The 18,907-nt window shown below is 45.9% G+C and overlaps 1 protein-coding gene across 15 annotated transcripts in view; it reads right to left on the bottom strand.

The window, feature by feature from the left end:
- Nucleotides 1-18,907, bottom strand: part of MAST4 (microtubule associated serine/threonine kinase family member 4) — a 508,313-nt gene that overhangs the window by 11,723 nt on the left and 477,683 nt on the right. For 10 of the 15 annotated variants that reach the window (XM_084880866.1, XM_084880860.1, XM_084880867.1 and 7 more), the window contains 7 exons: nt 15,756-15,878; nt 15,459-15,571; nt 13,254-13,381; nt 12,432-12,667; nt 7,895-8,095; nt 5,302-5,531; nt 4,330-4,452 (listed from right to left, as the gene is read on the bottom strand). In XM_084880866.1, coding sequence (XP_084736992.1) covers nt 4,330-4,452; nt 5,302-5,531; nt 7,895-8,095; nt 12,432-12,667; nt 13,254-13,381; nt 15,459-15,571; nt 15,756-15,878 — 1,154 coding nt within the window. The remainder of the gene's footprint in view (nt 1-4,329; nt 4,453-5,301; nt 5,532-7,894; nt 8,096-12,431; nt 12,668-13,253; nt 13,382-15,458; nt 15,572-15,755; nt 15,879-18,907) is intronic. The other 5 variants (XM_084880868.1, XM_084880862.1, XM_084880864.1 and 2 more) reach the window with 1 other exon arrangement.

Here is an 18,907-nt window from a genome sequence, read left to right as displayed (position 1 = left end):
TGTCTTTATCTTGAAAAAGATAACAATGCCACCTGGTATCTTAAAAGTGCATTATGAATACTGAAGCACATATATTCTTTTACCAAGTCAAGAGGGTTATTTTTTTACAACCCTATGGGGTGCAAAGGGATTGTTATCCTTCCTTGCATTGTAGAAAAGGAAGGCAGATTCACAGACATTCGTTCTTCCCAGGGTCACAGTGCCCAGTGCAAGAGCCCAGAGCTGGCTGTCTGACCCTCACCTCCACTGCCCACTCTGTCCCCGCAGAGAACACGGCTTGTACCTGAGGAAAAGTGGTGCTGAAGGAACAGGCCCTGACTGACAGGAAGAACAATCATAGAATCAGACTGTCGAGAAGAAATTAAGGAGCTATAAACATATCATAAACAATTTAGAAAATAAATACAGTTATAACCAGAAATGCTTAACCAAAACACATTACTAGACTATAGAAATGTCTCCTTTGTCTCCTTGTTTCTACAAATGGCTATTCCAGAGGACAGTTCACCCGACTTATGGAAATACAATAAGAGATAATGTCCCCAGATACAAAGATGCAGAATACCATTAGCTACTTAGAAACATTAACAATTATGAGATTGACAAATGACTGGAAGATAACTTTACAGAGAACAGGTGAGAAGTAGGAAGCCTGCCACCTGGTGGATGCATCGGCTACAGCGAGTGCTGCCTAAACTTGGCACAATGGAGCTAAGGGGTCAGTTCATCCTCAATCCTGGACAGGTTCTGTTGGAGAATGAGCAACCTCTCACCAGAGAAATTCTGCGGTACTTGTTCAAAAATAACAACAACAGGGCCAGCAGACTGTTAAATGTTCAGTTAGTTCTCTTTTACTTCAAACCACTTGTGTGATTAGTGCACAGTGGGAGGGAAATTATTTCAGCTGATGGAACTGAGCACAGAGCAGAAGTCATCTACCCAATCTCTTCTCTCCATCTGGCTCCACACTAGTTATCTGTTGGCCCTGGATACCTTGAGCTAGCCTGTTCTCCCACTTATTTCTTTGCAAAGTGCACATGGGGAACAGCATCTTCCTGCACAGCTGTGTCCTTGCCCTGACCCTCACCCTCCACAACCTGGCCCAGCCAGCTGCCCACTGCACCCCTTTCCTGAGCACAGGCCCAGGCTCCAGCCACACTGGTGTGCTCCTGCACCTCTAGCACCTGAGCTCTCCTGTGTGTAATCCCCTTGTGATTTAATGCCCTCTTTTCGTATTGCATCCCCTTCCCACACACTAAACACCAGCCTTCACAGCCCGTCACAAGGACCCTAACTCCTCACACCTGTCCACCTGGAGGAAGGCCATCACTCCCTCAGAACTCGGGCCACAGGTACAGTCTGTTGCTTATGTTTAACACTTTGTCGCCTGGAATTGCCACTACCTCCCCTGGGAACATCAGACAGTAAGTCCTGGCCATCGAAGAACGTAATGGAGGAGCACTCTGGTGTGGTGCTGAAGGCAGGCTCCAGGCCCGCAGTGCCGGGGTGCAAATCCTCTTCTGCTCCCTCCTGGCAGACAAGCTTGGGCAGCTTGGCTAACACCTCTCTGCTGTATCTCTTCACCTATAGCAGGGGGCATTTATATTCAAAGTACCTACCTCCCAGGGAGTGGGGATTCCCTGAGCCTAGTCACCTACAGCACTACTCCCTATTACGCTTGCTGGGGGACCCTTGCAGTACTTAGCACAAGGCTCTGCACATTTCAGGGCTCAGCAGTTATGTGAGGGTGGTAATAATGAGGCTATTTGGTGGTCCCCACTTTAGTATCCAGAGGTTCGCCAGAGTTCATGCAAATGAAAAGTCTGAAGTAGGGGCTGATGAAGTTTTATAGGGCTTCTCTTATGCATTGGGGATTTAAACTAATGCTATCCTAAGAAGGCAGCCTGGTTGAGAAGAGAGTTTCCTGAATTAAGAGAGGTTAGGCCAGGCAGGTTATCATGTGAGCCGGCAATAAGACTGGGTCAATATGGCCTCCACTGGCCACTACAGAGAGGCCATGAAACAAACATGGAACACACTAACCATGCTCAGTGTCTGAACGATACATAAGTAGTGTGTTTCTAAATACACACATGCAGCCCTGTGTGATGGCTCTCCCTGCTTTTTTCTAAGGGTGCATGAGCTTTTGTGAAGTAGTCTGTGAGTATAAAACACCGCGTAAACAGCAGCCAAGAACAGCAAAGCTCAGCTCCCACACTGACACCCTGCCAGCGATGGCACGGAGGAGCCCCCCGTTGACACCAGACACTGTGCGTGTTGTCGAAGACTGCTGGGTGAATTTGGAAGAGAGCTGCATGATTACACAGTTCACTGGGAAGATAATTAAATCCCTGGTATCCTCTTTGTTTCGTTACACTGGCTACTCCTCTTGAGTGCTTCCTTCGTGAACAAGAGGCAGGATCTTCTGCTGGGATCTGTGACAGTGTGCATAGCTCCGAAGGGTGCCGATGGCTCTCCACTGCAGCACGTCTGCGCAGGCAGCAGGAGAGAACACACTGACCAGGTGCAGGGATGGAAGCACCCTGTAACCAGGTGATATAGACAGAATCGTCTGATTCTGCTAAGAGACCTTGCCAGAGAAATGGACATCCAAGCTTCACCAAAGCAGAAAGAGAGGTTTTAAGAGCCAGAATCCTGTTAGAATACTTTATCAAATAAATGATGAAAAGAATCAATTATGTCTCAGCATCTCTCCTACAGGCTGCTGTCCGGTCTGCTGTATGTTCAGCATACCCACAACTGATTTCTAACATTTGCAGTGCTCTCCTCATAGTCAGCCCTGTCCCTCTGGTGTAGCTTGTGTTAGTGAGAAAGCTGGCTAGACTTAGAGGATGCCACGTGAGCATGGATGACAGTGAATCTATCCCCCGAGTCCAAGGGACACCTGAGCTCAAGACGAATATCTCATTAATGCTGTGAATCAGTCAGTGACAATAACTCCTCTACAATCTGCTACGTCACACTGGACCCTTGAACATACATGCTATTCTACTCTCGGGACCTGGGCCAGACTCAGGGAATGACAAAGAAGGGGGAAAAAGGTCACTGAAGTGAACTTATTTCTGAAAGGCTTTCCACACCCACTTCCCTGTAATACCTCCCAAGTTCCTCATTTTTTTCCAAGTTCCAGTTAAATATCATTTCCCTGTGATGCCTATTCCACTCACAGAATGTTTTCTCCAAGAGCATGCGATTCCTTCCTCTGCTAAAGCCCTGAACAGTTAAGTTAGTTGAATTTTATCCACTTACAGATCTTCCATACTCCTTGAGGGCAAGAATCAGACCTTAATTCCTGTGTTGCTACTTTCTCTATGGTACCTGCTCAGGGTGGTGCTCTAGGAATGGCCCGAGTGCATGTTATCGAAATGGCAGGTACGTGCACAAGCCTTCTCTCCATAGGCCCTGGGTGAGCTGCAGTGCGGACTCACACCCGGTGGCCGGCAGCCCCTTATGGTGCTCAGGGAGCTAAAAGGTCACCTGAAAATCCATTAATCTGTAAAGCAATCCTACAGTTAGAGACACTGCAGTCTCACTGCAGGAAAATTAGCCTTTGTTTCTGAACAAAATGTTACCTCAATCTCAACTTCACCTTTATTTGTTTTAATCAAATCCATGTTTGGAGCTAAAACTTGATATTCTTGTGTCAGCAGGTGGCAAAACAAAGGACTCGGATAAGGGAAGAGGATCCGTGTAATATTCACTCTCCTCTCCTTTCGTGATTCCCGTTACCTTCCTCCTCCCTGAGCTTTACTCAGTTTTGAACAGAAAACGATCTCTATGCAAAGTCATTTGCATGGAGGAAAGGCCTGCTGGTTGCCAGAACCTGTTCTTCCATTGCACCCATGTATGTAATTGGAATGTTTCCATTCCCAATTCTGTCTTTCCGAGGAAACCCAACTCTCAGGCTAACCTTTCAGATCAGACCCCGTAGGTTTACACCACTCCATCTTCCTCCATAGAATAAAACCTCCTGAATGTTCCTGAGCAAAATCACCTTTAGATGACTTCCAACCAGATTTTTTTTTTTTATGGGAAGTACATAAAACAAACTATTCTTTATAAAATAGGATAAGAAGCAACATTAAATTAGGGGGTAAATATATAGATATTCATGATATAAAGCCAGAGAATGCTTATCTCTGTCTGACTCTATAACAATAAACCTGAGACTACTGAATAAGTCCTTGGTAACGAGCCTGCATGTGTAGGGTGTGGTGAAGAAGGACCCTAGAACTTAGGTATGTAATTCTTGGTACCAGTTCCTTCTGGCTCTGCCTCGTCTGTGTGGTTGTGACATAAAGACAGTACCTTCAGCAAGAGCTCTATCACTTCCGTGTGGACCAGTCCGTGCACAGGCTCTCCATTGACGTGTGTGATCAGGTCCCCGGCCTTCAGGCCCGCCTGGCAGGCTGGGCTTCCTTCTTCTACATTCTGAAGTCCAAGAGGAGAGGGGATATTTGTAAGCAAACAAATGACAACCCTAAGCCTACTGCTTCTAGTGCCAGACTATTCCGCGCTAAGTGCCAAATGATCATAAGCTCCTAGGAGGAAATAAAAAAGGCATGGATACTGCTTCTACTGTTATCATCCTAAAACAGGGTAATTTCTACCTTTTCTTAAAAAAATTCAGGATATTATGAAAATAGTTTTTGTCTTTTGTGTGTGTGTGTGTTTTAAAGGTGGTAAAGAAAAAACAAACCCACACAGGAAAAACAAGAGCAAAAGAATAAAGAAGGATGGAAATAGATTGTCTTTGACCCTTTCTACTATCTTAGTACAAAGAGGAGACAATCAAATATAAAAACTGGACAGAACTATGAGAAAGGACTGTTCTGGCTAAATTCAATTGTGTCACATAGATAAAGAAAAAGAGCACTAAAGGAAAACAGAACAGGTCCCAAATATCAGCATAATAGAACATACACTGATTGGCCAGATTATTATGACCTCTGAATGCATAATAATCTGGCCACTCAGTGTATGAGACCTGGTGTATGAATTCATGAATGGGTGGGGTCCAGCCTGCCTGGCCAGGGGGATAAGACATGGGCAGTTGGACTGCCTGCCTGCTGGTTGAACTCCTGGTTGAGGGGACAATTTGCATATTAGCCTTTTATTATATAGGATATACACTGAGTGGCCAGATTATTATGCATTCCGAGATCATAATAATCTGGCCACTCAGTGTATATTTGCTGTTATGTCTGTCTCAGCCAAACTCACCCATTCCCATTTGGCTGGGGATAAAAAGCAACAAGGATGAGAGAGTGCTGGCCTTACCCAAACGATGTGGTGCACTGTATAGACGTCACTGTCCCCCACGTACACCCGGATGGCGCGGATGGTGAACCCATAGTTCTTCCCTGAACTGTGGATGACCACGGGCTGGTGCGGACTGGCAGAGGCTGCCGACGAATCCCGGCTGGGAGAGGAGTCCCGTGAAGAAGAAGGGTCCGAGGACAGGGAGTGGGGAGACATTGGGCTCCCCAGTGGAGAAACAGCAAACATATCTGCAACAAAGGAGCCAGTCATGAACACCGATGCTGGTCACACACGCATGCATGTAGCCAGCCAGCCCTCACCTTGTCAGTCCTGCTAGGATTGGGAGTGTGCTTGTAAAACAAATGCATTCATTCCAACAGAAACATAAAGGAGAAATAATATAAAAATACTTCTATTGGTAAGCAGCATGGATTTCAAAACAGAGGTCTGCCAAGGAAACCTCAAAAGTGTCTATATTTTAACTAGCTTTCATTTAATAAACTAAAGGTGTAATTTTTCTTAGTTCTCTATGCTAACACACACACACACACAACTTAGCTACTATCTAGCTGTGATGCTATTCAATGCATTTTATTTTACTTAAAGAAACAACTCATAGATGCACACAGAGCAGACTGTGTGGACTAGAGTAAAAGATTCTCAGGCTCCAACTCTTGCCTGAAACAACTTTCACATGGTCCTTTTCAAACACCCACGGCCAGGAAAGGAAGCTGTAATTTCCCAGCTGTTTTTTCACATCATATTATTGAACTGGTACTGACTAAAACATTGAATCAAGAAAGCACTAAAATGGTAATTTTTGAAAATAAAAGAATCACTCCTTATTACTCTGGGTGCAAGTGATTCTCTTCCTGTATCACCTGCATTTCTAATAAGGTTTCTGAGAGGACAATGCAGGCAAAGCAGAGAAATTTGAAAAGAACTTGGTTTATATTCCAAAACACCAGTTCTGCTCTGTTTTCCTTGTTTTATAAGCAAACACCTTTTAATGTACAGTTCATATCATTGTTCCAGCCGTGTGAATCTAAACAGATTTCCACGGGTCATGCGAAGCTGTGAGTGTGTTTGAGAAGAAGAATCTACAAGAGATGTGTAGTTTCACTGTGAGCTCAGCGGGGGCGAGGCTACAGAATGCCCCGCTGCGGAAGACACAGCAGGGTGGCCGGTCGCCATGTGGCCACAGGAAGCTGAGAGCATCCGTACCCTCACTCCTTCCCCTTCTGATGTCTGTCCAAAGCAGAGCAATGAACTGCATGTGCCACTGTCCATGCCCCTTCACTCTCTGACCTCCTGTGGCCGCTTGGTGTGCTTTTCTGGCTCCCTTCCGTCTACTCAATAGACGCACACTGGTGGGGGGGGGGGGACTTCAAAACATGCAAGCGAGAGGACAGGGTGGATATGCAGATCCAAATGGATGGAAAGCCAGGCCTTGGAACAAGCATATCCAACTGCGGCAGGCTGGCCGCACGCCTTTTTTAAAAGGCCCACGGGCCACGAGTTTGACATGCTTGCCTTGGATCCTTTACCTCATGAGGGTTTCCCTTATCCTCCCAAGTTGAATAGTTTGCCCTACTTTACCCAAATGCAGGCTTTCTCACCAGCTTCCAGAAGTGACTGGGCCACACCACATTTACCTTCCCAGTGACAGCTGCATGGGGGCTACTGTCACATAAGCTAAAGGGGAAGGGGTGTGCTTCACGGTGCTAAATGGATGCCTCCCAGCAAACAGAATATGGTAAGGTGAGCGCTACCCCCAAAGGAGCATTTGTTTATATCCGGTTTCTTTCTGCACCAATTTTGAAAATGTAAACCATCTCTTTTTTACATAGTCTGGATTCTTCCACGTGCAAGCCATCTGCCATAGAGTCCAACTGCCTCTTCCACTCTACCGGGCTGTCACTTGAATGATAAGCCACAACCACCACGAGGGCGCATAGCTCATCTCTGCCAGTGGAATTACTACCGACTTAGTGACTACTAGAGGCAAAACCAAGTTGTGGAAAAATACTGCGATTCAAGGAGACCACAATTAACCCCGGTTTTCTAATACAGGGCAGAAAATTTGACTGCCAGTAGGAGGAAGCATCGCTCAACAGACAAGGCTGGGAAAACTTATAATTTCAGTGCTGTTTGTGACTCTTTGCATCCCAGACATAAAAAGGCATGTTTTCTCTATTTCCTCATTAATTAGATGAGAAAAACTAGGTGTAGCTTTCCAACACAGATGCTGTAAACAGCTCTGTAAAGTATATAAATGATGCATAGTGTAGGGAAGAAAAATTATTCAGGAGGGGAATTTATCCCTTCACCTGGAAGGGGGAGAAAAGAAAAGGAAACAAATAAAAAAATATATAAGGCTTTGCTGGGAAGGAAGGCTGCCTCCTCTCCTGATGCAGGAAGAAGGGAGAAGACCTGAGGCCCCATACTCTCTGGGAGCTTGGGGGCCTGCAGGGGGAGCTCTAGCGAGCTGGGCTGGGCTTATTTCTCCAAGCAGTCCGGTGCCTCAGTCAGCATTCCACACTGGCGGAGGTGGGGGGAGAGGGGTGCATGCACAGACCACACAAGTTCATGCAAGCAAATGCTATGCTACCTCCTGGGATCATGAGGGACAGAGCACTGGCGGAAAGGGACTTGGTGACTTTCCCCGCGATTTTCTTTTTCTCTGTGCTTTCTAAGCGCTGCCGAGCCATGTGGGAAGCGGGTTCACTGGGTGGCTTGGAGGGATTATCTGTATTGTCCACACACTCGCTTCGTCCATTTATCTGATCCAAGTGCTCTGAAAAACTGCCAACTGCACAAAGAAGAAGGGATAAACACGTTCAAGAAAAGTTTGGGGGAGGAGAGGCGGGGAAAGGGGAAGAGAGAGTGAGAGAGAGAGAGAGAGAAGGAAGGACGAATGCTGGGAAACATACTCCCATGTGGCTCTTGATCCAGACGATGTCGGCAAACATCAAAAACACAACTGGTTCAAGAAAGGTGGTGTGGAGAAGAAAGAGGAAAGGGGTTTCATTCTACTTGAATATGCCTGCTCACATCAATGGCTCCGTTTGAGTAGAATCATTACTTTCTAGAATCTGTATTTCACAACCCTGGTAGAGACGACTCTGCCCCCCTCCACCATGCTATGAAGCAAGCATCACCTGTATGCACACTATGACCGCCTACTGTATACTGTCCTCTGATAGCGATGATCCTCACTAGGAATGCTGGTCATGACGGTTTTTGATATCTGGATATCATTTAATCATGTCATGCAGACGCAAACCCGTGTCATCTCCCACCATCTTCCTAGGCTTAGGTGTGCAACTTACAAAAAAAGGTACCTAAAGTGTCTCCTTTGCCTCCTTACCCTTTTCCCTCTAAGCTCCTTGCAATTTTCATAGGACAAAGGGTATTCCTGGCTACGTTACTCAGTGGCTCACTACACCTTCCTGGCTTTTACTCCAGTCTGTGCTGCGTGCTGATCTGCCCTCAAGTTACTAGACCTGTGGGAAGAGGCCCCCTTCCCCTCTAAGCCAGCCATGCCTTCTTTTTAACTTTATTAACCTTTCATGTGAACTGGAGGAGATATTTTTAGTTTAAAAAAAAAAAATGAGGACTGTCTTCCGCAGAGGATGATCAGAGATTGTAACCTCATGGGAGGGTGCAGAGATGGACGATCACTGATGTCGGCCAGGTGACTGTGCGGTCCGGAAGTAAAAATGTTTTTGCTCAGAGTGAGGTGCTGAGGCTCCCAGAGGGAAGTTCAGTGGCCACCCTGGTCTCTACTCCTCTTTCTTTCACAGGCTACCAGTGTTGTTTGCTATTTTGTGTTTTTTGTTTTTTGTTTTCTTTTTAAACCATTGATGCTATATCTTGTTTTTCCAGAAAAATAAATGCTTATTGCATTTTTACTTCTAAATGCTAAATTGTGAGCCTGTGCTTTAATAAATCATTCAAACTATCATCACCTTAAGATATCTAATCCATACAGAGAATGTAATACCATTACAAATGATCTTTTGAAAGACCAGCCAGCACATTTTAAAGTGCTGACCATAGGACATCCTCCGCCTTGAAAAGTGCTGCGCTTAATGAGACTTAACATTTCTGACACAATGCTACCTACACGCCACTCGAATGCACAGCTGAAGTCCGGACCTAGGTTATGGGAGGTGGCACAGACTCCAGAAGGGGTGCAAGCTAAGGCAAGCCTGGGGTTTGGGAGAGTGGGCTAGGGCCCAGCACTGTCCATGGCCACCTACTGTGCGTGGGAACAGGAAAAGATGCATGGACCTCCATGCAACACCCATCTGACCGACAAAACAAGACAATCTTATTTGTTTTGTGGAAGAGCCACACTCAAGGGGCCAAAGAGCCGCATGTGGCTCCAATAAATACCAACAGTCTTTCTTTATGCCAAACTCAATCTTGCTTAACAGTGCATCAGTTCCAATCATTCTAAAGAAATCTATTGCTGAAGGACTTGATAAAAACTGCTTCACAAATCAAAAATCTCATCTCTACAGCCTCAAGCTTACTTCGGGGTAAGGTACACACTCTCCCTTCTCCTTTCTAATTTCACTTGGATAAGGTCACTGACGAGTATGAAACGAAAAGCTGAATCCCTGTGCGATGAATACTCTGTTGGATGCCATGGAGCACTACTCCAGGACTTTTACTTTCTTTCTGTTTCAGGTACAATGTAGCCATGAAAAAAGAGGAACTGGTGTGAGTGGTCCTTCCCTAAAGGCCAGAGTGTGAACAGGGTTCCCTCGACCCTCTCTCCTTGCTGTCGCATTTCCCAGCACGGCACCACACACGTGCTTCCACTCTGCCAACAGCGGATAATGTCACCTTAATGTTCTAGAAATGTCAAGGGTTCTTTCTTCTTGATGGTGGAGCAATATGAAAATCAACAAATTTAATTTTCCTGCAGTCACGGCTTTCAGGTTCCCTAATTACCCTTGGCTACGAGCAAATCAGCTCATCTCTCTATTCTGTGCAGCCCCCAAGGTCTTTGATTATTTTTAGTGAGTGTCTGGGGGAGCCAGAGAGAAAGGTGGTTTGAATCTATTAATCAAAATGCATGGCAGGACCTAGGCAGATTTTTTTTTTTTTTAATTATGAAAGTCATCTATCAAATGCTTAGACACCATACCCCTCCCTTTACCTCCTACCTTTCTGATAGTGAGGAGGCTGAAGAGACTAAGAGATCATCAGCGATTCACCATATTAAGAATACATTTTAAATGGCGGTAAATATACTCTATTCAGAGGAAGAAAATAAACTTAGAAATAAATGCAGACCTTAGTAACTGAAAATATAAAATACTGGTTGATTACCAAGATGAACTAAAAATGGTCAGGGATCCTAGATTACTATGTTGTTTCTACACTACAAATATACTGCTATTCTCTTGGCTTTATAGGATTTGGACAAGTGGAATTATCCTAATGCCGTGGTCGACAAACTGTGGCTCGAGAGCCACATGCGGCTCTTTGGCCCCTTGAGTGTGGCTCTTCCACAAAATACCACGGCCTAGACAAGTCTATTTTGAAGAAGTGGCATTAGAAGAAGTTTAATTTTAAAAAATTTGGCTCTCAAAAAAAATTTCAATGGTTGTATTGTTGATATTTGGTTCTGTTGACTAATATTTGGTTCTGCTGACCACTGTCCTAATAGAAAGAGAACTAAGGTGACTAGGGGAAAGAAAAACCCCACCTTAGTTTCCCCCATGATAAACTATAAGTAGATATGAAGCTCCTCTATAGAATCAAACTTTTTTTTTTCTTACTTATTGAATTTATTGGAGTAACATTGGTTAATAAAATAATACAGGTATCAGGTGTACAATTCTATAATACATCATCTGTACATTGTATTGTGTTTTCCACTCCAAGTTAAGTCTCCTTCCTAGAACAAAACTTTTTAATGAGGCTCAAATAAACCCACCCAAAAAAGTTTGTTTTCTTAAAAACAATTTTCTAAAATTTACACTATGAATATTTAGTTAGTTTAAAAAAATGTTCATGAAAAATCCTGGAATCATTTATGGTTAGCAACATAACATTTTGAATATGGCTGAATGAAAACATTTATGACAGCAACCCTAAGCCACATCCATGTTTTTTTTTTTTGTTTTTTTTTTTTTAAAGAATAAGTGCATATTGCTCTGTAGAAGGATATGCCATGCATAAAATTTTTATAAACCAAATAATATTTTAAATTCACCTTCAGGGCTTGCTCTGAGGGAAGTGAACGTTTGATTATCTAATGAGGACGCCTCCCTTTTTGAGGGCCAGTAAGTATCCACGCTACAGTGAACATCAAAAACACATAGGAGGATGCCATTTCTGCTGCCAGGGAGCTCACTTCACACAAAGGCAATGTGATCAAGTGCTTCCATGGACAAGGCACGCCTCTGGGCTGCCTCCCAAACAGCCCAAGTTGCCTCCGGAGTTCCTAATTCCAGTCACCCGGCTGGGAAGGCAACTTCTGCCTGCACTGGGGCTGCTTCCTCTGCGCATAAAGCACCAGTCTGGTCAGTATTCCTGACTCCCCTGCTCCCTGGGTCCTAGGCGCAGGAAAGCCATCCTGCATCTCCCAGCAGTAGACGCCCTGCTGTGCTGGCTCAGAGACTAGTGCAGAGAGCTAAGCACTGGGTTTGGCCGCTTCATAAAAACCACTGCCATCTCATCTACCTATTTCAACTCAAGGGGGAAAACTGGCTTCTGCTCTACTGCTTTACAGGTGATTTAGGGCATCTTTTAGGGTAGCTCTGACCATTTGACTATCTGATATTGTCCCTTACTCCTAACCATGAGTTAGATGCAATTCCCCAAGACGTGCCTTTGCACCAACACCAGAGGACATGCTCTCCTGGTAGGTCCTGACCATCACCACAGGATCCCATGGACCCAGCTGTGGAAGCTGAAACGGGCTCTCAGGTGAAGCTGAAACAAGAATGGTTTGCTGCATGGCCATGCACTCAGAAAGATCTGACACATCTTAGTTCTTAGAGTTAATCCCCCAAGCCCAAGAAATTAGAGTCTAATAGCATGAAACAGCATCACCCCCACCTGGCTAGGCCAGCCCCAGGACGAGGGGGTGATATTTGGGTGGCAGGCCCCACCCCAGGGCTTACCTGACAGGGTGGAGCTGCTGATGGTGCTGGCTGGGGTGGTGACCTCAGGCTCCTCCTGAGCGCACTCGGCAGGAGGAAGGGCTGGCTTCTCCGGCTCCTCGTGGAGGTCGCCGGCGCAGGGAGCAGCCGCATCGGGCTCTGCCTCGGCTGAAACAGCCAGTTTGGGAAGCAGGCCAGAACTGAGCTTGTGTCTGTTGCTTTCTGTGTCTGAAGAGTTGGATGTGGATAACTGTTGCCTTAATTGAAAACAAAAACAGAGTCATGAGTACGTACATAATCAGACACTGTTCGAGGTGTGTAAGAAACCAGGTACGTATGGAAGTCAGAGAAGTCTAATGAAGACATGTCCAGTGCAGTGGTTCTCAAAGTGTGTCCTCCAGGCCTGCAGCATGGACATCACCTAGGAATGGGCCAGAGATTCACCCTCTCAGGTCCCCCTACCCTTCTCCCTCCCCACCAGGGTCTAGGGCTGCGGTCGGCAAACTGTGGCTCGAGAGCCACATGCGGCTCTTTGGCCCCTTGAGTGTGGCTCTTCCACAAAATACCACGGCCTCTGCGAGTCTATTTTGAAGAAGTGGCTTTAGAAGAAGTTTAAGTTTAAAAAATCTGGCTCTCAAACGAAATTTCAATGGTTGTACTGTTGATATTTGGCTCTGTTGACTAATGAGTTTGCAGACCACTGGTCTAGGGGATCAGACACGGAGGACGGGCCCAGCATCCTGTGTTCTCACAGGCCTCCCGGTGACTCCGATGCACGCTCAGGTTTAAGAACCACAGCTCTAGTAGCTGCTGCTTGTATTTCTTAACGGGCATTTCACCTACATTTCCGAATATTCCGAACTCCAGCTTAACGTTTCCGTGGATGGCAACGTGGTGCTTTTGGTTTTGTCCCCGGGGTCCTCCTTCTCTTCGCCTGCATTCTGAGTTATTCGGTCTATGCTGCTGAAAACCTGGAGGGTAAAGAGTCAGTGCTTATTAATATCTTCTTAAAAGAGTTTGTCAGAAAAAATACCCAAATCTCAGGAGCAAACCCTGAGAACATAACTAAAGCATGAATTGGGACTGTGTCCAGGAGGTATTTTCCAATGCTGTTTACTGGGTCCTGAGATGAATGGTCAACGTGTAACTTTTTTTTCTCTTTTGGAGTGGAGAGCTATGAATGCATCAATCTCTCACCATACCCGGAATGAACTTTGTAGCTGCAAACAGAGTCCATAGATGCATTGGGGTTTCTAGGCTTGGGGATCAATGCACACCTTAGATTACTTTTTAACCATGAAGTCAATTGGAAAAAAAGAGAACCAGAGAAAAAGATTTAATGGCCACCAGTTAGGGCTGGGAAGAAGAAAAATGAATTGGAATTGAGTGCGAAGAGAAGGATAAATGACTTGTTTCAGATGCGTGTGGGGTGGGGGGATACAGTCCATATTTGGTTGCGAGTCAGGGATATTTGTTTGGCTTATAAATGACATGCACAGTCAGGCAGCTTCCTATGTTGGTACTGGGATTTCTGAAGGAGATCAGAGCTGAGGCAAACTGGAGACCTCTGCTGACCCACAGGGAAGATGGAAGACAACCATAGAAGCTGGGAGCCCAGCCCAGGAGGCACTGCCTACAGCCCCGCTCAGCCTTTTGCCACTCTCCTGGGAAGGGCTCTTACATCATCTTCATTTACTGGGGTCAGGAGGAGAGTGGCTAAGAACAGGAGACAGCGGGAAGGAAGCAGAGTGGAGGCGCTGGCTTTGATGGGCAGAGGACAGGTGCTGGGAAAAGTCAGCACTCAGTGATGTCAACGCTCGGGTCCTGGCTCTGGGCACACCTGCCACCATGCCCTCCAGGGAGATCCCTGCCTCTCCACGTGCTTTCTATAAATAGGAGGGCTGTGCTGGCCCCTTTGCCGGTGCAGGCTTGGTAGACACTTAGGAAAAGGTACGGAACACTAAAATCACTAAATGCTACAGAAGAGCTAAACAGCATTCATGCAAAATGCCAATGCCATGGCAAAGGCACAGCTCCCGGAAACAGCAAAGGGAGGCAGGTGCCTTCTAGGCCCTTGTCCATCTTCCCAGGGCCCCGCTGCCTTGTCTCGGAAATACCAGGTTTCTTTGTTTTGATTGCTTGTTTTAATCTTACCACTATCAGGAAAAAAAAAAAAAAAAAAGGCAGCGTCTTTCTCAAACACCAATTTTATCATCTTTGATCATTTCCAAAATTCTAGCTTAACTTTTTAAAAATATATATTTTATTGATTTTTTACAGAGAGAAAGAGAGAGGGATAGAGAGTTAGAAACATCAATGAGAGAGAATCATCCATCAGCTGCCTCTTGCACACCCCCTACTGGGGATGTGCCCGCAACCAAGGTACATGCCCCTTGATCGGAATCGAACCTGGGACCTTTCAGTCTGTAGGCCAACGCTCTATCCACTGAGTCAAACTGGTTTCGGCTAGCTTAACTTTTAACTGCCACTTTAATATAACTTACATTTTCTATTACTGGTTACCAGGCTTTCTTATTCCACAATCAACCACCCCCAAGGATCTTAGCTTATGTCAAGGACTAAGCCTTCTCCTTTGAATTTTAATCCATACAACTCAAAGGAGAAGGTTCTGCATACACTGAGCCTAACATTCTTCATTTACTACAACATGCAATAAATGGGTGGGTGCCTCCACAGCCTGGCACCGAGCCACACCAGGGCACGCAAGGCAAAGTCAGCATACACATAGCTCCACTGCACTCCACTGATGACTAGGAGTGGCAAGTCTGTGCCTCCAAGAAAAAAGGTATAAATTTGTGGAAAATGAAGCTAAGAAATATACTCCTGAGGGGTAGGGACTCTGGATTATCAAGATGGTGGGGTCACTTTCGCTAAACAAAAAGGAATTTTAAGTACAGGAGACCCCAAGCTCCAAAATACTGTGGGTGGTTTTGACAACTGTGCCCAACTGTTTAGGGGCACCACACATCTGGCCAGTGGCAGCGTCCCTCAGAGAGAGCCTGAGTATTTGTGCCATAGTTCACTTACCTTTGAGAACCTATGCGAGCAGGAGGAAAACTGCCTTATTTCCACGTTGAAGTCTTCATCATTGGTGTCGTCTTCTTCCTCCGTCTCCATGTGGTGATACTTCTCTGACCGAGCTGCAAGAAACGTTTGGGAACAGTTCCCGTTACTCAGATTTCAGCTTTCAATGTCGGTCTTTTAATGATTTGCTTCTGTACCAGAGCAACCTTATGTGTAAGAACTCATGGGTTCTAGACTGGAAGGTCCTATGACAAGAAGAGATAATTTCCTGCAATGTTTTATGTCAGGTAATGCACGTACTGTCAAAATAACTCGTGTCATCTTCGGATTCCAGCTGGGGAATAAATTCCGCCTTCTGTCTCAGCAAACTGTTCCAGTCTAAGGATCGGAAGAAGCGATGCTGTTTGACCTCATACGCACCACCTGGGGTGGGGAGACGTGGGGAAGCACAGAAGCAAAAGGGTTAAACTCTCATCCAAGTAAAGGGAAACACGTGTTTTTAAGAACAACACTCCCTCCTTTCCCCACCCCACCCATCATGCCCCAAAACCAACAGAGAATGAACAATGTCATGGAAATCTTACTTTCTCATTGTTCAACCAAAACACCTCCAAATTCCCCCCACACTTTATCAGCAGATTTGATGTTGCTAAAAGCAGCTGCCCTGGCATGGTTCTTCATTCTTAACTTTTTCCAGGGCTTCTTCCATTTTTCAAAGGTTAATGATGTGGCCACTTAAAATCACATTAAGCTGAACCCGGGGAAATGGACGCACGTTGGCCCCAAGCACACTTGCTCATTACAAAGCCACCGAAATTCTAACAAGGCACGGAACATGTTCACAGTAGCATTTCCCCCGGAGGTTGGGTTAATAAAGATGAATTTTCCCCTAAATAGTATATAATGGTTACCATTCAATTTTATTGGATTGCTCATTAACATAGGTAGGAATTAGATTCTGTGGATTATGGGTTCTTAACTAAGAAACAGGAAGATAAGGTTTATAGTGCAGTGAATGAAAATCTATCACTATTCCTAAGTTTTAGGCTTCTTTTTTGCCAACTCAGCATGACAGTACGATTCAGTGAAATAATGTTTTTAATTCAGTTAATAATTTCAAAGAGTGATTTTGAAGGGCAGGTCCCATCAAAATATCACACTATGCCCATGTGAAGGAAGAGAAGGTGCACATGCTATAAAGTCAGAGTACAAGAACGAGGCCGCTGGCTGCCACAAACACATACACTGTTTGGTGGTAAGGGACAGAAGGCAGCATGGACCCTGAAAAACCACCCGGAAGACAGAGATTCTCCCAAGACTGAAACCAGGGTCTAGCCAGCCTCCCTGCCAGGAGATGCTCCTCTGGGTGTGATGTAAATGCTTCGCTGATGCACGTGTGGCCCATGCTTCTCCTTCTGTCCTCAGGGGGCCACAGGAGAAGCAGAATGAGGAACGCAAGGTAGATGAACAATGGGTATGCGTCTTGGAGTGGGGGAACTGTCTGCATGGTTCCAATGGGGCTCTGTCCTCAGCAAGCCCCTCCAGGCCGCAGTGCAGGTCAGACCTCTAAACCCAGCCAGGGAAGCTAGTCTTCTGAAAACCACGGTATAGAGAGAAAAGAGCAGAGGAGGGGGAATCACCCCCCAGAAGGGGAATGGGTTCTTCTTTACAAAGCATTTGATTAGAATTTTCATCCAGGTCGCAGGCGGGCCTTCCCCATGCTCACAGCACAACGCTGAAGTCGGATGCTGATGACAACAGCTAAGTACCGGCAGCATCGCCGGAGGGCTGACAAGCACTGCACCAGAGACCAGAGGCACTGCACCTCCTTTAGCCCGTCACTGAAAGTAACCCCCACAGGAGGCACCATCCACTCCGTTTGTGGGTAGGGAAACTAATAAGAATAAGCGACAGGCATCCTGGACCACGATCCCGAGAGTAAGCGTTAAAAACACCCACGTCCACCTTCTGTGCCATATGCCATAGGTCATACAAGGGGGAGGTGTGTTTTAGTTCAGATCCTGCCATGCTCTCTTTCTTGTCTTGCTTTGCAGATGGATTCACAACTGCCAATCCTGGAGAACGGAGCCGAAGAGCCTCTTCCTGGGGCTGCTGTCACAGTCCCACTCCAGTCCTCCATGCACCCCGGCTCTCATCCAATCAATGTCCGGAACGCAGCTTCCAGCAACATTTTCTTTCAGTGCTTTCATCTTGGAGAAGTTAAAGGGTTTAAATATCTATATATCTATCTATCCAACTTCCTCACTGGGTCAGGGACAACCTCCTCGTTGTTGGTCCACAGAGTCAAGCCCTACATTGTGGTCACCACACCTCCCACTACATTGACCATCATTCAGCTGCTCTCATATGGCCACACCAAATGGCAGCTCCGATTTACCCAGAACAGCACAGCTCCCTGAGCCAAGGACTCAAAGGGCACTTCTGAACCACGTTCAGAGTGTCTGCTTTTCACTCCCCTGCCTGCTACCCTTTGGAGCACAAGCTGGTGAAAGCATAAAACAAATGGGTCTTCCCCGATGAGTCAGCCAATTGCTGACTCAGTTCACACTTCTCACCCTCTGGCCTTTGTGCCCCAAGAGAAGGTTGCTATCCGTGGGTCTTGTTTCTCATGAATGTTTGGAGAGATGGGGAACAAAACAATGAAAAGGACACACTGGGGGGAGAGGGGGATCATCTCTCAGCTAAACTGTTGGCACAATAAGGGTGATGGCATTATGAGCCAAATGCAAATCATCAGACACGGGACTCATGCAAATGACGCTCTCCTAAGAATTTACCGGGTAGAGAAATGAAACCGATCACTTCTTGAGTTCCTATTATGTACTAGGTTAATGTACTAGATACCTTCGCCAACACGTTTGCATTTAGTCCTCACAAAACCCCGTGAGGTGTATAACGTGCCCTTTTTATAGATTAGAAAACTGAGATTTCGGGCAATGAAGAAACCACTCCAGACCTCCAGTACACGTGGGGGGGCCATGGTTCATGGGTAGAAGTCAGTCACATCTGAGCAGCTCTAAAATCCAATGAGCCAGGCTGCCTCTCAACACTCAACACTCTATAAGTTCAAAAGTCCAGTTCAGTTCAAGTTCCCGAATTGCAAGTTATGCCTTGGCACTAATGTTCTCCCTTGGGTGTTTCTCTTCTTTCATGCAAGTTTCTTAAACATCCATTATGTTCTTCACACTGCTTTTCTCAGCCTCTCTAGTCTCCTGGGCAAATGTGCATTTGCACATTTTCACGGTGCATTATTTTTCCGGCTAAATATGCATTAAATCCAAAATGCTGTCACTGGAAGCAGCATGGCAGGCACGAGGGACTCTTAGCCTCTCCCTCCGAGCCCTGCTGGAAGCACTTCTTGACCATGCTGAGAACTTGGGCAGGGGCTTTCAAATGTCTCCTTTGAGCTTGTGCTAGGAGATTTGTTTCCC

This window comes from Pipistrellus hanaki (genome assembly GCF_964339955.1).
Source record: "Pipistrellus hanaki genome assembly, chromosome: 4".
In the NCBI taxonomy this organism is placed as follows: domain Eukaryota; kingdom Metazoa; phylum Chordata; class Mammalia; order Chiroptera; family Vespertilionidae; genus Pipistrellus; species Pipistrellus hanaki.
This window is presented reverse-complemented; position numbering and strand designations above follow the sequence as displayed.